The sequence below is a fragment of the Amaranthus tricolor genome, chromosome 1 (genome assembly GCF_026212465.1).
Source record: "Amaranthus tricolor cultivar Red isolate AtriRed21 chromosome 1, ASM2621246v1, whole genome shotgun sequence".
In the NCBI taxonomy this organism is placed as follows: domain Eukaryota; kingdom Viridiplantae; phylum Streptophyta; class Magnoliopsida; order Caryophyllales; family Amaranthaceae; genus Amaranthus; species Amaranthus tricolor.
The window spans coordinates 40,632,327-40,652,521 of NC_080047.1; the positions used below are offsets into that span (position 1 = coordinate 40,632,327).

The following is a 20,195-nucleotide window of genomic DNA, read 5'->3' on the forward strand; positions in this document are numbered from 1 at the left end:
CAGCTTCATCTGATGATCTCCGTCGATCTATAATGGATCAACTAGGTGCTGAGTTTGCAATGAAGGATTTGGGTTTCTTGAATTATTTTCTAGGCATTCGTGTAACTAAACACAAAGGCGGGTTGTTTCTATCACAGCGCAAATATGCTAAGGAAATAATTGAACGTGCGGGTATGGGTTCGTGTAAGCCGAGTACGACTCCAGTCGACACTAAGTCGAAGGTGAGTGCTACAATGGGGGGTGCATTTGCGGATCCTACAATGTATCGCCGTCTTGCTGGTGCCCTACAATATCTCACTTTTACTAGACCGGATATCTCGTATGCAGTTCAACAAATTTGCCTACACATGCATAGCCCACGAGACGTACATATGCATGCTCTCAAACGTATCATACGGTATATTCAAGGTACTCTCCATCTTGGCTTACACCTTTATCCTTCCTCAATTACAAATATTGTCTCTTATACTGATGCGGATTGGGGAGGGTGTCCTGATACAAGACGATCCACATCGGGATACTGTGTTTATTTGGGTGACAATCTGATCTCGTGGTCGTCCAAACGTCAACCTACCTTATCACGATCCAGTGCCGAGGCCGAGTACAGAGGGGTGGCTAATGTTGTTTCAGAAACTTGTTGGATTCGGAATCTACTCCTTGAACTACATTGTCCTGTTCCACGAGCTACTATGGTGTATTGCGACAATATAAGTGCCATCTATCTTTCTGGGAATCCCGTTCAACACCAACGCACAAAACACATTGAAATGGATATTCACTTTGTCAGAGAAAAAGTTGCACGAGGAGAAGTACGAGTTCGACATGTGCCTTCGCGTAATCAGATTGCAGATATTTTTACTAAAGGGTTGCCTCTTATTTTATTTGCGGACTTCAGGAACAGTCTCAATGTTCGTGATCCTCCCGTTTCGACTGCGGGGGTGTGATAGACCATGAAATAATTGTAAATATATTGTATTAGCTAAATATAGCATGGGATACCTAAATTATAGCCCTACCATTATTATCCTAGATTATAGCCTAAATTATTGTAAATGATTGATTGTATAAATATGGTATATGATGTAATAAGAAAGGTAAGGAATTATATTCTTACACCTACGAAATAAGCCAACAAAAGATTTTATGTTCTGATGGAGTCCCAGCAAGTTTTGAGTCTATCAACACATTGAGCGCTGAAAGGACAAACAAAGAAAAGATGAGATATAGATTCCTCCATTATGTGGCATAAAGGGCAAGACTTATGCTGAATACTCTTTTTCTTCAAGAGCCTATCAGGAGTTTTCAACTTGTTTAAAATTGCCAACCAGAAGATAAACCTAAATCTAAGAATTGAGACTCTATTCCATACCCATTTATCCCAACTGATTCTTAGACCAGATGAAGAAATATCTTGTTATACATCCTTAATGACATAGGAACGAAGATGCATCCATTGAGACAGTTTAGATGTAACAGGACAAAGTTTCTTAATGACATAGGAACGAAGATGCATCCATTGAGACAGTTTAGATGTAACAGGACAAAGTTTCTTGATTACCCAACTAGCCGTGGTTGGGGGGTTGAAGAGAAGTCAGTTTGCCCCTTTGGTGTAAACCCCATGTACCCACCGAACCTACAATGATTCCTTTAAGCTATTGATGTGCCAGGCGATTTTGCTAATAGCTACCATATTCCACACTTCAAGATTCCGAATGCCAAGTCCACCCTCCTTTTTGGGCTTACAAACATTATGCCAAGCAACATTCCCAGCGGAGCTGTTATTGGGAGAGCCATGCCAAAGAAAGGATCTGCAAACATTGTTAACCATACGCAGAAGCATTTTGTGAAAGATAAAAATTTGACATCAATAATTAGTCACACCCATTAGGACTGCATTGACCAACTGAAGCCGTGCAGCATAAGAAAGGTTCCCAGATTGCCAATGCCTAATCTTAGAAGTCATTTTCTCCACAATCATTTCATATTCAATCACCGATAATCTCCTATAAGTAAGGAATTCCCAAATATTTTAAAGGGAGTGAGCCCACAGGGAAACCCGAAGCAGCACCAAACATGCACATGATATTCTCACTATAGCCTGAAATGCAACACAGATTTCGAGGAGTTTGCAATGAGACCAGAGGAACATGAAAAGAGATTTAAGCCTTGCTTCATGATTCGGATGGAATCCAGGTTTCCTTTACTTAAAATCATGAGATCATCTGCAAAAGCTAAATGCGTAAGATGTAGATGTTTACAACGTGAGTGAAACTTAAAGCCATCTGCAGTACTAGCTTTCATAAGAATCCTAGATAGGTACTCCATCCCTAAAACAAAGAGTAGGGGAGACATTGTGTCACCTTGCCTTAATCCTCTCTTGACTTAAAAAACCTCCAAAGGGCTACCATTAATAATCAAAGAGTACTAAGTGGATGTAATGCACGACATAATAATAGAAATAAAATGAGCAGGAAAGTTTAGAGCTACCATCATATCTTTCAAAAACAACTAGGAGAACAACCCTTGTGACCACAGTGCTTTACCAAGTCTTGACAAAACAAAACGTTATGAATGGTGTTCCTACCCCAAACAAAAGCCCCTTGGTTAGGAGCTATAATAAGCTTCAAAACCGTTTTCAACCGAGAGAAAATCAATTTAGAAATGCACTTATAAAGAAAATGACAATAGGAAATAGGCCTAAAGTCACCAGGAGAATTAGGGCAAGAGACTTTAGGAATCAATGTAATACCTATGATATTCCAGCTACCACAAGCACTTAAATATACTTTATTATTTTACTATTTATTATTTTTTGGGAAGTTAAAATCATTATATAAAATATTATTTATTTTGCAATTTTTACATTAAATTCTTTTGAAAATTATAAATTATTGATAATAAAGAGAATTTGTTAAGTTTGATGTACAGCCCTAAGAACTGTAAATATCATTACCCTTTATATTTTATACCACCGTTGGTTTTTAATAGAGTAGTTGCTAACTTGCTATGCGTGTGTAATAATGACTAGTTAATAATTATTTATATTTGATAGAAATTTTATTTGATTTTCGTGTAAACATATAAAATTTAACTTTTTGTGAGATGACTCATAAAATTCACATAGATCGTTTTTATTGCGCTTGATCCGTGAATCCATAAATGATGAAGAATAGTTAATGTCCTTGTGCAAATTGGATAATTTCCAATATCCTAAATATTTAGTTCTATAATTTACAATCGATTAATTTTTTAGTAGTTCAGATATGAAAAATTCTACATTTGTTGTTTCTTACTGTGCGATAATTAGAATAAGGTATATTAAATTAAATTAGTTTCCTCACATTCGACTCGTTAGCTACACGTATATCATACGCTTGCGCAACGTTAGCTACACGTATATCATACGCTTGCGCAAGTAAAATTTTGTTTGGGTTTATCTTATTCAAAAAACCTAGATGTACTTCTCTCTTCTACTACCGCATCCTTCTTTGTGCAACTAAATCCTAGACCAACTAAATCTCTCTCTTAATCTCCAGTCTAACTGATCCATCATCTTTATGGCTTCCCCTAAAAAATGATCAGAAGTAAAATCTTGATCATATCTAAAGTTATTAAGGAAAAATTGTTGTTGATAATTAAATCTATTTTTTATTATCTGTCAATAATTTTACTTTTTGAAAAATTTTTAATAATTCAACTTTTGCTTTCAGTTTATTGCCAATAGACCCTTCAAAAAATGACCTGCTATTGGTTATCTCTCTTCTTCTTCCTTTTTTATAATAATCTAATCTATTTTCTATTACTTGCCAATAATCCAACCTTTAAAATTTTTTGTCATAATCCAACCTTTGCATTCTGTTTGATCATTGCATAAATAGTAATTGTCTTTACATACATATCCCATCAACTTGCCGACCCGCTGGCCCACATCCTAATTGGTGGATCAATTTTTTTTTTTAAAAATATAATCTGGGTCGCCTTAACCGGGTTGGATCATGGGCAAAAAATACATTGAGTCGGGTACCTGCCGACCCGTTATGTATTATCTTTATCAAGTTGAAATTTACACGTTAAAATTTTATAATCAATATAATTATAAAAAATCAATGATGGTCGTATGTTTTTTACTTTTCTTTAAAGTATACTACCCCTTTAAATCAGTGGCAAAGAGAAATTGAGTATTTTAAAAAATTGTGGATTTTTTAATAATAATTGAGAGAAAATGTGTTAAATAAATTAAAAGAGACTTAACATATATGGATGAAATATGTTGGATTATAATCTAAAAGGTCTATTAGCAACAAACTGAAAGCAAAGGTTGAATTATTAAAAAAATTTTAAAAGATAAAATTAATGTTAGATTATTCACAATAATTTTTTCATGACGATGATGCAAAAATTGCTTGGTATCACAACTTTCCAACTCTGTTGAAACTGACCCTCTTTAAGGTAAAGAGGTTGACCGTGAAGGTGAAGAAACTGAAATTCACGCAAGAGATGTTCATTGAGGTGGGATGACCCAGCAGGTCTAGGGCCGGAAACTTTTAAGAGGTTATTAATGGAAAATTTGAAAAAAATGAGATTATTTATTTACTTAATTCCAAATATAAGATTGGGGAAAACTTATGTCCTAAAATAAGCTTCCGTACATTCAATCCTAGCTTCGGGTAGAGTCGCTGTTAGTAACAGCGAAAGTGAAAAAAAAAAAAAAAAAATTAAAAGCCCAAAGTCGCTGTTAGTAACAGCGACCTAAAAAAAATAAAAAATTAAAAGCCCAAAGTCGCTGTTACTAACGGCGACTAATTTAATTTTTTTTTTATTTTAATTAAAAGCCCAAAAGTTAAGATAGATTTTTGTTTTTACTAGGGTAACATTACGCACACGCAGTCCCCAAACTCTGTCTAGGTGGAAGCTTTGTTAGGAGCCATTTAATGGCATTGAGGGTTATGAGACGTTGTGAATTGTGAGAGCAATACTTTCATGTTAGTTTTTTGTAAAAGAATGAAAATAAGAACATCCTTTTGTTTTTATGGATGCTGGGCAGAGTTTCATTCTGCAATATGTGAAAAAGAGAAGTTAATGTTTTCTTTTTCAACCTCAACTTCCAGCCCTGTTGTACTTTTAGCTTCTGGTTTCTTTACTGAGTTGCTATTTTACTTGGTTCTTTAATGGATTACATTGTATCATTGCAGGTTAAGCTTGTAAAGTGCCTGGTACGAATATTGTTGTAGACATATCATTTAATCAGATAGGAGGATTGTGCGCACTTTGTTTTCTTGAAGAGGTTTGCTTTATCAACCTTTTGAAAAATTAAATTACAAATATGCCTACTGTGCTATGCTGAGTTTAAAATCTATCTTAACTTTTGGGCTTTTAATTAAAAAAAAAAAAAACAAATATATATATATATATATATATTTTTAGTCGCTGTTAGTAACAGCGGCTTTGGGCTTTTAATTTTTTATTTTTTTTTAGGTCGCTATTACTAACAGCGACTTTGGGCTTTTAAATTTTTTTTTTCACTTTCACTGTTACTAACAGCGACTCTACCCGAAGCTAAAATTGGATGTACGGAAGCTTATTTTGGGACATAAGTTTTTCCCAATCTTATATTTGAAATTAAGTAGATAAATAATCTCATTTTTTTCAATCTTTCCTATTAATGAGTTAGATTGATGATGGTCGGGCCATTGTTTGACTTGCTGGGTCAAGTCACACCATATCATTATTAGCTTGGTTTCATAAAAATATTTTCATGTTTCTTAACTTTTTAGATGACATTAAAATATTAAATTAATTTATATATGCAGGTTGACCTATGGATTAATCAAACTAAAAAGTCATTGAATGAATATTTGTTGATGGATCACGACCGGTCAAGTCTAAACACACTTTAATCCACCCAACCCATATGAAATTTTAGATTGACCCGATCCAGCCCATTAAAATTCTGACTCAACTCGTTATGACTCAGTTTGATTAATAGCTCTAATCCAGACCCTTGCTTTGTACAAGGGTTGTAACTTTTAAGACATTTTTTCTAAAGTGAAGGTGATGAATTCTAGTCCCTTTTAATGTATGTTATTATATTGAGCTTTTGGTTATGTAGTGACTACAAATTTTTTTGACTTATAAATTTTGGGTTTTGGATGCGCATTTAGAATGGCCTAATTTGTGTCTATGAATGTTTTTAATGAAACCCTATTTTGCTAAATGAGGTAATTTAAGAGAATGCCATTATTAAGGAACTAAAACAAATCCCAGCATTCATAAGCATGTGTATGAGGTTTAAAATTGCCGTCAGGTTTGTATCTTGGAGGCTGGTCATGGACTCATGATCATGGTTATCAGCCCAGTTTCCTGCATAAAATAAGGGTTCGTCGTAGGACCATGTCCGTACCTCTTCGAGGGAAAGGATAGAAGGAATGTGCGCAATCAATTAAACCGTCTAGTAAACTAGTAAAATTTTGGGTGAAGGAGCTCGTCTTGCAAGAGCATAGCCATAATCCTAGTCTTATAAACTAGTAAAATTTCCAATGTTAAAGCAAGGGAGAAAGTTCCCAGTCCCGAAAGTTTCATGAGTAAAAATAAGCAGGTTGCAAATCAGGTGAAGCTTTATGGTAGGAGTCAAAGAACTCGGATAAAGCAAGACCAACATGAAAACAATGATGGTAATACTAAGATCGACAAGAGGAAGGATGAAGCTACACATGATAGATCACGTCACAAATTTGGAACAAAGAAGGCTAAGGGGAAGGCGTAGATAGAAAGACGAAGGAATAGGAGCAGCAAAAGTCCACTTAAATGAGCAGCAGCGACTGCAGCCATGGGTAAAAGAGACCATGGTAATGTCGGAAAAGCAGATTACAGTCAAAGAAAGCCAGAGAGGAAGTAATCCGGACACTGTTTCTTACACTAAGGTGGGAATTTGGGTATGTGCAAGTATTAGAATTGGCTTGTTGGCTTGTATACAATCCTGGAACAAAGGCCAGAAAAGCATCGTTTGTATTGTATATAACATCAATTAATGCATTTCCATACACACGAAAGAAAAGGTCAAATGCATTTACACAAATGTCCGATTTCTTATTTGCAACAAAGACCAACACAACAATTGGAAAAAAAAACTTCTTTTGGTTTAAAGATTCATTAAAGGCAAAGTGGGGCATTTGGGATGGTTTACAAGTGAAACTAACAAACCAAAGCCTTAATCCCGACAATATAAAGTTAATATTTCGTTGAGAGGGCAAATGCGTAATTATTTCTACGAAAACTATCTTACATCCTATCTATCAATTATGCTTTATATATTCAACAAAAGATTACTAATTTTCACAAAAAACCTAGTGATCCCTACTGTGTCAGTTGAAGAGAGAATTACCCAGTGAATCGGTTATGCACTCGTCAATGGAGGAACAATACATCAAATTGTGACTCTGTGCTCGTCTCTTGCACTCTGCCTTAACAATCGATGATGTACACGCCTGACGCCTTTGCTATTTGTGTAGGTCCAGATGCATATAGATGATGTACACGCCTTTGCAATTTGCCTAGGTCCAGATGCAATCAGATGTTGATTTGTTACACTAGTACTGTTGATCTCCATCTGGATGATGTTTCAAATTCAATCAGTTTTGCTTAGAAACATGGATATATACTTCATAGAAAAATGGAACCCGTATAAAAAAAGAACAGAAAATTAATCCAAGCAAGAGCATAATCATCATCATTAAGATCTCATGAAAATTAAGTCCAACTATCACAGCAATCATAGTACTAAAAATGAATAAACTTAGAATTTATCGAGCTCCCAAATATCTGATGGCTGCTCGACCTTTTAAACATCATAGTTAATATTCAAAGAAAACGTCAGGATGCGATAATACTTCTGGGGTATAGAAGGGCAGGAATTTCTAAGCTATAGACTAACTACTGTAAAATTGCACGAAGTTGCTTCTTCTAGTATTGGTTGTATTAAATGTTTATAGGGATAGGGGGAGCTATTTGACATAGTAAGTAGCTTAGATCCCTTCCATGTTGTATCCAGACTATAAAAGTGAAAAAACTGTGCATCACAAATTATACAGAAGGCTGTTACCACTATCACCATCTGATATATAAGTAAGCCTTGAAATTGCATCAACAAGTGCTAGCTCGTGTTCCTGCACAGCGAAAATATGATTAAATCCGTGACAAGCAGTTGCGATCTATGCCTTATTACTTGCACAAAAAGAATAGGACCATATACCTCTAGCATCTTTTTTGCCCTCTCAAGTTCAAGACAATCAGGATTCACTGCAGCAACTACCTTTTCAACCTGGTTTAAGTAAAATGAACTTAACAAATAAATATGCTATACTGCTACCAAACACTGCCCACTTTATAGTGATCAAACAGATACCTCTTTAATCAACGTAGCAGTATGTAAAATTTCAATATCATCAGTCGAATTTCTAGCCCCATTCTGAATCTCACTTCTATACTGCTTTCTTCCTACAGTTGGAGTTGAACTAACATGGTTTATGGATCTTTTTTCTCCAGGACCAACTCTACGAGAAGATATAGAATCCTCATTCACCCATCGGATATCCTCAGGAGGTATCTACAATATATGAAATCAAGTGTTTACCTTTATATGCACAAGTAGAAGACAGCAAAAATTGACACAATTATGTACGAAAAAAATCACTCACTTTCTTTTGTACTCTTTCCGTTTCCGAAAATTTGTCACATTTACATTTAGCATAGTTTTTAAATCAAATTTCGTGCCTCAATATTTGTAAATACATTTCACAAAAACTTCTAAAAAGTATATTTTAAAATTCTACACAAAACAATTCAATAAGATTTCACATGAATATATTTAACACAACGTTCAAATTTCTCTCCTTTAATGAAATATTCTAAATAGGAACAAAGTGAGTAGTTTAATTAAAATGCAGCCGATGCATTCAAATAAACACAACAATTTGTTAGGCAAGCTCCTCTTGTGAGTGCTTGTTGACAATTAGCTCAGTAAAACTTAATCACATCTTCTCATGAACCAAAAATTAATTCTAGTGGAAGCGTCCTTTTTCAGCGACGCGCTGCACTTCTTAGGCCTCAGTGTAGTGAAAAGTATGCGAGGGTTGCTAGGTCATTGTAGAAAAGCGACATGTCACATTATCTAAGTGTGGTGTCAAATGAGCAAGGACTTATACTAGGATGTTGTCCAAAAATGATGTGCCAATGGTGTAAAATGAGAAAGAGCACGTAACTTATACTAAAATGTTGTCAGAAACGACACGCTACACAGCTCGAGTGCGGTGTCAAATGAGCAAGGGCACTTAAGGAACACCAAGGTTCTTAAGTTAAGAATGAGATATCATAAAAATGAGGAAAATTAACATTTTATGTCTACAAGAGATAAAATGAGTTAGAGATAGGGCCGAAACGATAGTATATGAAAGACAATAATATGAAATGAGGGTAGATTTTGTCGAACGACCTTTAGATTGATCCTACTCTATGGATCAAAATGTTTGGCCTTTTATAAAGGATCATAGTAGAAAGATGAAGGTCGAGAGACTTAAAAAGAGGACGAAGGAGACCAAGGATGACTTGGAAGACAGGAGTGAAAAAGAATATGCATAACCTAGTCTTACAAATTAAGATGGTAGAAAATCAGATTGAACAAGAGAAGAAGAATTTGTGTGAATGACCATTGCAACTAATATATTGGTTCATGTAATCTACCTCAATCTTTGGTGATAACGCCGTGACAATGTTGTTAATGTTGTTGAACAATCTATTAGGCAGGATGAACTGGACAAGCTTATTGTTTTCAAGAATTAGCTAATGCTTACACAGTCCCAGTTACAAAATTCCATTGTCAACACTCTCTAAATCTCAAAAATCAGTAGAAAATGCTTATAAATTATAGAAGTATCATTGTTGCTTCATTTTACATCCTCAAATTTAAGTTACTTCGACCAGTATTAAGATAATATTTAGTACTTGGTTGATTTTCAAATCTTCATAACTTCTATGTAAGCACATGTTAGTGATACCAACCGCATTACAGCAGTGTAGCCCTTCCACTGCCTCAGATCCTCAATCAAACTATAGAACATAAGACACCACCAACCTCTTCTCAAAATTCCAGTCATTTCAAGTTTTAGCTTCTTAAAACCTATGGAAATAATAAGTTACCATACAAAGAGGTATTTGTAAAATTTCACTACAACAACCTTTACTAAATGTTCAATCTTGCCTACTTGACTACAGTAGCCAAAAAATTTAGTGTCACAGCTTCCCCTCACCCCCTCACCATCGAGGGGGTATCTTTTAACATTCAAGCGTTAGAGTATATCAAAATGTTAATATAATATTATAACGGTCTGTAGCCTACTTAGTCAGGGGTTAAACGAGCTAATGCTTGTTAGAACTTGTTCTAATTGACTAAGTGACACTGACGTTTTCAATGTACAATTACACTAAAACTTCAAGCCCACTACAAAATTTATTATTGTCACCAAATGGGGTTCAAGTGTATCAAAATTTCTGGATAATCCAACATCACAGCACTTCAGAGTTCAGCCAAGAGGTTGTATGACAAAGCTGCATGATTGCTGTGCTACCAAGAGGGTCGTCAGGAGCATAAAAATCTAAAAAAGTTTTAGATTCCTTAGTAAACAAAGAAAAAAGGGTCTGAAAAAACAAGACTGATAGAAATTCCACATGCCGTCACAGCAATATATTCAGTCGCGGTAAAATTGTAACAAAGTGTATGTTCCATCAGCTGCAAAATGAGCAGCCATTAATGCAAGGGAAGCATAAGAGTTTAAGGTAAGTCGCAAGGCTATGAAAAATGCTGCAAAGACAATTGTAGTCTGGACCAAACCTACGTTGAGTCAAGGTATTATGACCCAGGATATCCAACTCAGTCCTTTCATATTGGTTTTCAATACAACTAAGAATCAAGTCAATGGTGTGAGAGGTAAAAACTAAAAAAAGACTAATTTCAGCCTGATTCAAGTGATATCGTGTGGTCTCCGACAGTATTTTGAGGCAAGACTTTGGGAACAGTGGATACAGCTTTTTCAGAGTTTCAAAGTCTCAGACAAAAATTCTTTTAGTCTCCGCTCTACACTCCAAAACCATTATATAGAACCAATATTGGAGTGTAAATCATTATTGAGAACGCTAGGAGACTTCAAAACAAAATTGATGAGTGGCAATTACAACCCAGCAGGATGCCAACAATGGTTCCATATAGTGAAAAGAATCGCAAACCTAGAAAATCCTAAATTTGAAAGTAGTAAAAAAAACTCATGTCCCATAATTGTTGACCAAAATTCTTACAATGCCAAATGCGAAGCACATGGCATCCCAGAAACAGAGTAAAACAATTATAGACAGTCACACAGTCTTTAAAAACATAGTTCACGCAGCCAAACTCAGCAATTGGAAGCAAGCCTTTAGCATTGCTATTGTTGTCTTTACATGGAACTCGTTGTATGAAAGCAGTAGAGCAACACAATCAATCAAGAACATACTTGGACTAGAGTGCACGATTTCTAAACATTTAAATATGTAATTTTTAGCAAATGACACTCACCTCCATGAGGTTAACCCACTCAAAAGACTCTTGTGGGGTATGAATACCATAAACTAACTCATGTCGTCCCTGAGAAGAACACAACATAATGAGAAGGAATCTTGACTTTGAAAGAACTGAAAACATATCAAGAAAGACATAACTTACATCAGATGCATTGTATCGAGAAATTACAGCCTCGTAGAAATGGTTGTCATCAGGCCATCTAGTCAATACTTTCTTTCCCACCAACTCTTCACCACTTCCCGGCTTAATAGTTCCATGTGCATCATGGTTATTGTATGGGAACTGCATGGATGTAAAATAAGGTTATCAATCTAGACAATGGGCATTTCACATCTCCATTAAATGCTATACTTCTACAAGATTTACAAACCTGTCTAAATTTCCTTCCTCGTGGACCAAGAGTTCCACCTGACTGCGGTGCTGCACGAGTAGAAAGAGATTGTGATGTTCGCTGCTTCTTGCGGGAAGCATGAGTTGGACTAGGCACATCATTGATAGGATGTGATGTACTCATAGCCTGGTGGCCTCCACCCTTTCTCCATTCCCTTGATAAATGGTCAAAAATGTATCAGGTCACAGTTAAGAAAAAAGTAATTCTTAATCACATCAGAAATAAAAGACTCGGGATTCTCTACAAACAGCAGGGGAGGACAAAAAACAAGAATTATGCATCAAAATCCGATTACAAAAAAAGCTGCTGAACTATAATTTCCAGTTGCAAAGCAACTTCAATTACTTTGACTTGCGATTTCATGCAGACATGCAGTTTTTATATAAGTTAAAACGGTGGAGGATCGAAGCTACCAATTTACTGTACCACAAAAAAAAGTTCAAGAAAGCAAAGTTTGAATATAGCTTCTTTACATTACTTTAAAAGAAGAAACTTAGGCATAATTATATTTTGTTCATAAAACAATGATATTACAAACAAATCTGCCAACCTTATTCTGCCAATGATGTCATCGTTGTTGACCTTCGAGAGAACCTCTCTGTGTTCATCATCAGAAACTCTCAACTCTTTTCTAAGTTCTGTCATCAAACCTTCTTTGTCCTGAAGCATGTGTATTGAGTTATTTCACAGCAGAGAACATAGACATTTGAGATTTGACTTTAACATTAAGCAAAATAATTACCCAAGTAAGTACTTCAGATTGAGCTTTGAAGGCGCGAAGAACAGCACAATAGGCGTCCATTTCTAGATTATGAATTTGCTGCTCCATGTCTCCTGTACTTCACGATAAAGTCCGGAACCTAGCACTGAATATCCGTATCCTCAAATAATGTTATATGATCTCTAGTTTGATGTGGAGGACGAATTAGTTTAGTTCTATGGTGAACTTCAATCAACAAACACCAAACATTTTTAGACCAACAAGTCCTTTTTTGCGGTGAGCTAGTGTGTTATCATTGACCAAAATACAGAGATGAAATAATGCTGATGAAAGCAAGCACATGTCGATAATGAAAAGTTATAGGGAAAGATAGGCATGTCTTTAACATAACATCAAACTCTCCAACCCTAAATGTCACACTATGAATAACACAATTGCTCGTATTCTAAGAAAATAAAAAAGCCCGAGTAAAAAAACCACATTCTTAAACAGCTGTCCAGCATCCGTCTTTCTTTCGAAGAAAAACACGATGATGAGTATATTTCACTGATTCCAATAGACAGACATATGCAGCTTAAACTACACTATTCCTATAGAGAAAGATAAGCATGTTTTAACATAATATCAAACTCTCCAACACCATATTGAACTAAAAATAAGAGGATTGCTCGTATCCAAACAACAACACAAATCTCGAAGAACCAAAAGCACATTCTTAAGCAGCGGTCCAGCACTAGATTTTCCTCCGAAACAAAAACATGATAAATAGAGTTATGTTTCACTGATTCTGATAGATAGAGAGATGGGTAGACGTATAATTAACTGCCCTATTCGCCAGCAACCTCTGTAATCCTCCAAACATACTCCCAAAGAACAATATTTGAATGCTAATGAATTTTGGTTCCTCCAATTTCGGAGCAAAATTATAACTCAAATCTACAAACTCAACTGCCCAACGGTTTAATTAAAGCTACATGTACAGTCAAAAAGTAACTTTGTGCTCCTCTAGAATTGATTCTCAATTCTCATGTAATAGAAATTACAACAAACACAATACAATCAAGTGCAACAACACCCTGATGTATTATATATAAACAAATCAACGGAAAAAATTCAATACATTAAATTTCAGCATAAAACTGGTGAAAATTAGAAAACCCTAAACCCTAAAATTGCGTAGAGAAAATAATTGAAACCACTACACAACAATGTGGCACCAAAATTTAAACAGGTCAAACATACCAGTGTGTTAAGAACGATAAGGCTCGAAATTTATTGCCTGAGTGAACGATAATTAAAATCTTCACCACAAATCCACGAAAAAAATATCGACAAAACCCTAAAAATTGAAATTTGGAGGAATCCCTTGATGTTACTGAAGAAGATAATTGAGCGAATGGCTATAAATCTAGTAGACTACAAATAAAAAATATTGTAATTGGAGGTTTATGGGGAAGGAATTTGGAGTTCAAAGAGGGATATTTATACATAGAAGTGTGTAATTTACAGGGAGGGAAAAATCGGAGCAGTAGTAGAACACCGTGGATTTCGTTGGGTCTAACTGGTTTATATATTCAACACATAAACGAATAAAAATGGCAATTGAGTAGCAAATATTACTTTTTAAGAGATTAAAATTATGATAATACGGTTTTACCATTAAATTATTCTAATTGGATTGGCTGAAGGTATATTTATTTTAAAAATGATGACTTTTTATAATCTTAAAGTTATTACTTATAACTTAAAGTGATCACTTACAATTTCAAAGTATTCACTTAGAAATAGAATTACTTCCATGGGTTCGTGAGACAATCTCATATAAGACGGGCTGAAAATAAAAATAAGAAGTAATGACTCATTTAACAGTCTATATTTAATTAGAAATTAATCATAGAAAAATAGGGTAAATTTGGCAGATAAATTTTAGGAAAATTTACTTAGAGTAATGTACCTTTTATTAATTTTCCTACAATAATACTGATTTTTGCAGGTTAATTGTTATAAAAAAAAATGAAAAATAAAAATTAAAAATTAAACATATTCAAAATTAAAATTTAAATCCAAAAAACAAACTTACTCGATTCCTCTTTTTTATTTTTTTTATTTTTTGATTTTTTTATAATTTAATTTTGTATTTACTTTTTTTATGAAAAATTACTTGTTGTATAGGTAAGAATTTACCTTGGTGCATTATTAGGAAACATTCTTTATAATTTGGATTATTTATAGTTAATCAAAAGTTGAGATTATTGTAGAAAAATCAATAAAAAGTTGGATTATTCTTGGTAATTTTTCCAAATTGTATTGACAAGTTTGATGATCATGTTTTTTTAACATTAATCATTCCATTTCTTTATGAATTTCTTTCTAAAATATTACCATTTGGTGATGTGGACTAAGGGATGGGTATAGGCCGGATCTTAATTTGGTCCAGCTAGACTCAAACCCAAGTCAAAATAAATTTTTATTTTGCTCATAGTCTTCGCATGTTTTCCACTAAATTTATAAAAATATTTTTTTAATAGTTATGGTCCAATATTTTTTCCACTAATTTCCTTTTAATATTTTTTTACTGTTTATGGTTTCCAATTCTTCTCCATGAAATTTATTATTCAATAAAATAATATATTCACCAGCTAAAAAAATTCTATTTTTTAGTTCTCGTGAACAAGTCTTGTGGGAACTTCAAAACGAATTGAGTATTATACAATTTTAGTCCACTTGTTTAAATTTTCTTAAACATTTTAACTAACAAGTATCTTCTGATTTTATACTAATTGCACGACTAAATATATGAAAACTTTCAACATTCGAGTTCTTAAAATCAAATATTCATCAAATCTTTAGATTTTTAAAATACATATATAACGGCCACATTTCAAATTACATCAACCGACAAAATTTAAATTACGCAGTGTACCAAAAAACTATAACAAAGTGTATATATATATATATATATATATATATATATATATATATATATATATATATATATATATATATATATATATATATATATATATATATATATATATATATATATATATATATATATATATATATATATATATATATATATATGAATTAGATTTGGATCTCAAAAGTATGGACAAAACACAACCAAAGGTTATGTATCCAGATTTGACCCAACACTTAGGGTTGATAAATAAGTGGATTCAGACCCTTAAGTTAGCGTTAGGTCGGATCTAGAGTCGTAGGGTTCAAGAGTCATATTCATCTCTAAATGTAGTATTAGGTGATAATGTGAAATTGTAAACAAAAAATTATTTTATGATATATCATAGTTTTATCACCATAAGAATGACGTAATATATTTAATGGAAATTAGATTGTTCTACCTTGCTTATTTCTTGGTGATCGCCATGAGAATAACATAATACTTATGAGTTTTTTCTTGTAATATAATATTTATATAGGCATAAGACATAGTAGGAAACTCATTCATAATTAGGATGCTACTACTTGTTTGCTGATATTTACGTCCAATTTTATCAATACATGAAGAATCCTTCTCCTTTGTTGGATTTGAAATGTCTTTTACTGATAAAAAAGTCTCATTAGTAACTCTTATTTGTATTTTTTATTAATATAAAAGATATTAATAAATACTATTTGTATCTTTTATTTTAATAAAAGATATAAATAAACCTTATTTGTATCTTTTAATTGAACAAAAGATATAAATAATGTATTATTTGTATTATTTATTAAAATAAACATAAAAATAATACTTATTTATATTTTTTGTCTTACAAGAGATACAAATAATGAGCAGCCTAAAATTTATTTTCTTTAGTATTTTCTATTGAAATTATAATGCGCTATTTTCTTCATCCTGCTGCCTGCAAGTTTCTTCATCAACATGCTGCTTCTTCCTCCATTTCACCACTGATGATGTTGCTTCTTTCGATATTGCAGCTTCTTCCTCCATGGTTCAATCTTTAAAGTTTTGAATTTTGGGTAAGTTTTCTTCCTCATTCTCTCTTAGGTTTCTTCGAAATTAGGGTTTTGTCAAGGAATATTAGGGCAAATTGTAATCAATTTGCATAGTATTTTGGATAATCTTGTTGCTATCCTTCTGTATTTGCATTCAATTATCATGTGCCCTAGAATTAATATTTTGGGGAAAATCAGAATATAGTGTATGATTTTCTTTAGATCAAAATCCTATGTGAAGTTCAGCTCCAATGTGCAATTCTATTTGTTCAGCCGTAATTTGCAATTTCATTTGCCTACTACAATTACGCTGATGGTTGCTTAAAAGGACTCATGATGTTCATGATGTTGTGAAGTGTTTATTCGTAGAGTCAAATGTAATAACCAAACTTCCCTTTGCATTCTAAGGCATGAATGTAATACAATTTTCACATCTTTCACTTATCCTGTATGTTTAATGAAATCAAATTTAATCAACGTTGTCTAAAGTAAGTGAGGAATTAAGCACCCACTATCCTTAGATCAAAGGTTTAAGTCCCAAGAAAAAGGTTGAACTCTTGTCAATGTAACACAATTAAGAAACTCTATTCTAAGCAATAGAAGAACAAACAAACCAAACACAATAATTTACGTGGTTTACCCTTAAAATGGATACGTCCACGGTCTAGCCTATATGTTTTTATTACCTTCAAAGAATTTCAAAGAACTACAATGAATGATGATCACATTTAAGAGAAATAGAGAGTTTAGGAGAGAGAGATAAGTATGTAATCTATAGAGAGAGAAAGGTTAGAAAACACTATAGAAGAAATCTATGTGTTGATCCCTATATATAACATATGGGGTCAACACTTAAGTATAATCCTAGGAAACAAGAAAAACTAAAGGGAAAAGTCGATTCGACTTTAATCTGTCTTCAGACCATTTTTATACCTTTAAAGCTTTTATATTTAATTTACTCTTTTTTTACTTCTTTTATACCACTACATGTTTAATATGGATTAAGGACCAAAATCACCCCTTAATCACAACATAAGAATAATATATTTCTTTGATCTTGTAGGACAAAAATTTTAATGATTTGAGATCATCTTAAATAAGAATTTGTACTACTATTCTGAGTATTTATGGTTAAAAATTGTTCCACATGATGCGAACAGCTTCACCTACTAAAATTACTCACTTTGTTGTTCTAATTAGAGGAAATTTTTTCAATTCGAACTAATATCTTTTTAGTTGTCTTCTTTATCTCAAATTTCTTTACTGACATAGTTTTACAATGAGATAATTTTTATTGGGCTGGTAATATATACTCATAGTCCTAAAGTTTAATTATAATTTTAAAATGATTAGTTACGATCTTAAGTGATACCAATTATATTATTAAAGTGATCACTTATAGTTTTAAAGTGATGACGTTTATAGTCTTACAGTGATCACTATATAACCCTAAAGTGATCATTTATGATCATAAATCAATCGCTTACATTCTTAACTTGACGAATTATAAACTTAAAACGTTACTAATTATTTTTTATAGTCTTAAAATAATTATTTATAACCTTAAAAGAATCGATTTTAATTTAATTGCCTAATTGGGTCGGAAGGAATAATTAAGACTCAAAAATGGGTTTGGATACACGTGATTAATCAGATGTGTTTGACATAATTTAATGCATTTGGATTGGATGGAATCAGATAACACATCTCCTCAATTCAGCATCACATGATTTTCATTACTCATTAGTCATATTACTAATCTCATCAACTATCAATTATGCATTTTTTTTTGTTCTTTCTAATATAGTGATTAGTTGGATTTAAATCGAATTTTATATTAGTTTTTGATTTTCAATATTTAATTTATAGGATTTAAAATTAGATTTAGACTCGTCATGAGATCACTTAAATTATCGACAAAAAATCTTCTTTTATGCATACTCCTCGACATCCATATTTCTCGACTACTGGTGTAAATGCAATGGTTAATTAAAGAAATTTTATGAGGTGACAAACGTATAATAAAATCAAATGATTAAAAATAAATATGTAAGAGTAAATTCAAAATTTTAAAAGTAAAATAATAAAATTAAGGGATCCAATACCGACATGCCATAAAAAAAATTTTCCACCATGTAAATGAGTCGACCCAAGTTGAGCAAAGCTTGAGCTTTACTGTGTCTAGGTAAAGAAGTTAAAGATTACACTTGAGGTAACTCTGCTTGGGTCAATAGTATTTACTAGTAGAAAAAATCTCATATATTGCGGTTTAACTGGACATTAAATACTGCAATTTTTGGCCCAAGTACTTAAAATGGCAACAAATATCATTTATTTGTTGCTTGGTTATTATTAAGATTTGTAACACTATTGTAATGTTGAGCCAAGCTCGAGCATTGCTATATGTCTAGGAATTGGAGGCTAATTCTGATTTCAACTTGAGCATGATTTAACCTCAATCATATTGAACATGAAAAAAAATTTGCAATAATAATATTTTATTACTCCAGTATCATTAAAAAGCTTTTACATACAATGAAGTTTGAAGAGTTGATGAACACAACTAGCCTATAATAACCCTCATTACTTATTAGTGATAAAAAAAAGTTTGAATCTGATAAACTTTTTATTAGACTTGTACACAATAATATAAAACAGATGATAATAGGAGAATTACTTCATAAAACTTATATGTTAAACAACCTCTCTCTAATTATCCAATATCAGATCACATATATATTATTTTTCCAACAACTTCCTATTAACATTCAAAAGTAAAACTTTATATCAACTTCACATAATTAACATAAAAGCATAATGATGAATTTGATGCAAACAATAATTATTGTAGTTATGTAGTCAAAATAATATTAAAAAATCCAATTGCATAACACATTGGTCAAAAAGATTACACGATTTTCAAGCTAAGTGAGTTTGAACATACACTTTATACACACCATTACTATTAGCAACTCTCAATCATTGAATCTCCTTACTCTATAATCTTTATGTAGGTCTTTGCAAATTCTATAAAACAATGCAAACTTGTCATTGATCACATGCCCTACACATGCAAGCACATCACCCTTAAAAAAAGTTTATACTTCTTTCTATTCAAATCAAATATAATACTCCCTTCTATTCACCTTAGAAGTCCCATTTGACTTTTCACGGTTTTAAGGAGAGTCAAAAGTGGGACCCTAAGGGTAGGAAAGAGAGTGGTATTATGGGTTTTTTAATGAAAGGGAGGGAAATTAGTATGGGTAATGGAGGGTATAATTGAAAATAGGATAAAACTACTAAGGGTATAAAAGTCAAAAACCCATACCAAAAATAGAAATGGGACAATTAAGGTGACTTGACCATAAAAGGAAATAGGACATATAAGCTGAATAGGAGGGAGTATTTAATTTTGCACACTTATCGATGCACTATTTCTATCCTAAATATCTGTAATTGTACTTGATTAAAAATTATAAAAAGTAATATTAATAAAATTCACATCGAAATGAATTAAT

The 20,195-nt window shown here is 32.8% G+C and overlaps 2 protein-coding genes across 2 annotated transcripts; both read right to left on the minus strand.

Moving 5' to 3' along the window:
- Positions 1–1,178: 1,178 nt before the first annotated feature.
- Positions 1,179–2,352, minus strand: LOC130810787 (uncharacterized). Its single transcript, XM_057676916.1, has 4 exons — positions 2,099–2,352; positions 1,905–2,003; positions 1,688–1,808; positions 1,179–1,193 (listed from the first exon to the last, which is right to left on the minus strand). Exons 1-4 carry the CDS (start codon positions 2,350–2,352, stop codon positions 1,179–1,181), a joined length of 489 nt encoding a protein of 162 aa, XP_057532899.1.
- A 3,483-nt stretch (positions 2,353–5,835) lies between these two features.
- Positions 5,836–14,287, minus strand: LOC130820567 (protein EMSY-LIKE 1-like). The gene is made up of 10 exons (XM_057685993.1): positions 13,960–14,287; positions 12,739–12,862; positions 12,547–12,656; positions 11,976–12,150; positions 11,747–11,887; positions 11,600–11,668; positions 8,402–8,602; positions 8,249–8,317; positions 8,099–8,162; positions 5,836–7,606 (listed from the first exon to the last, which is right to left on the minus strand). Exons 2-10 carry the CDS (start codon positions 12,823–12,825, stop codon positions 7,587–7,589), a joined length of 936 nt encoding a protein of 311 aa, XP_057541976.1. The 5' UTR covers positions 12,826–12,862; positions 13,960–14,287; the 3' UTR covers positions 5,836–7,586.
- Positions 14,288–20,195: the final 5,908 nt, after the last annotated feature.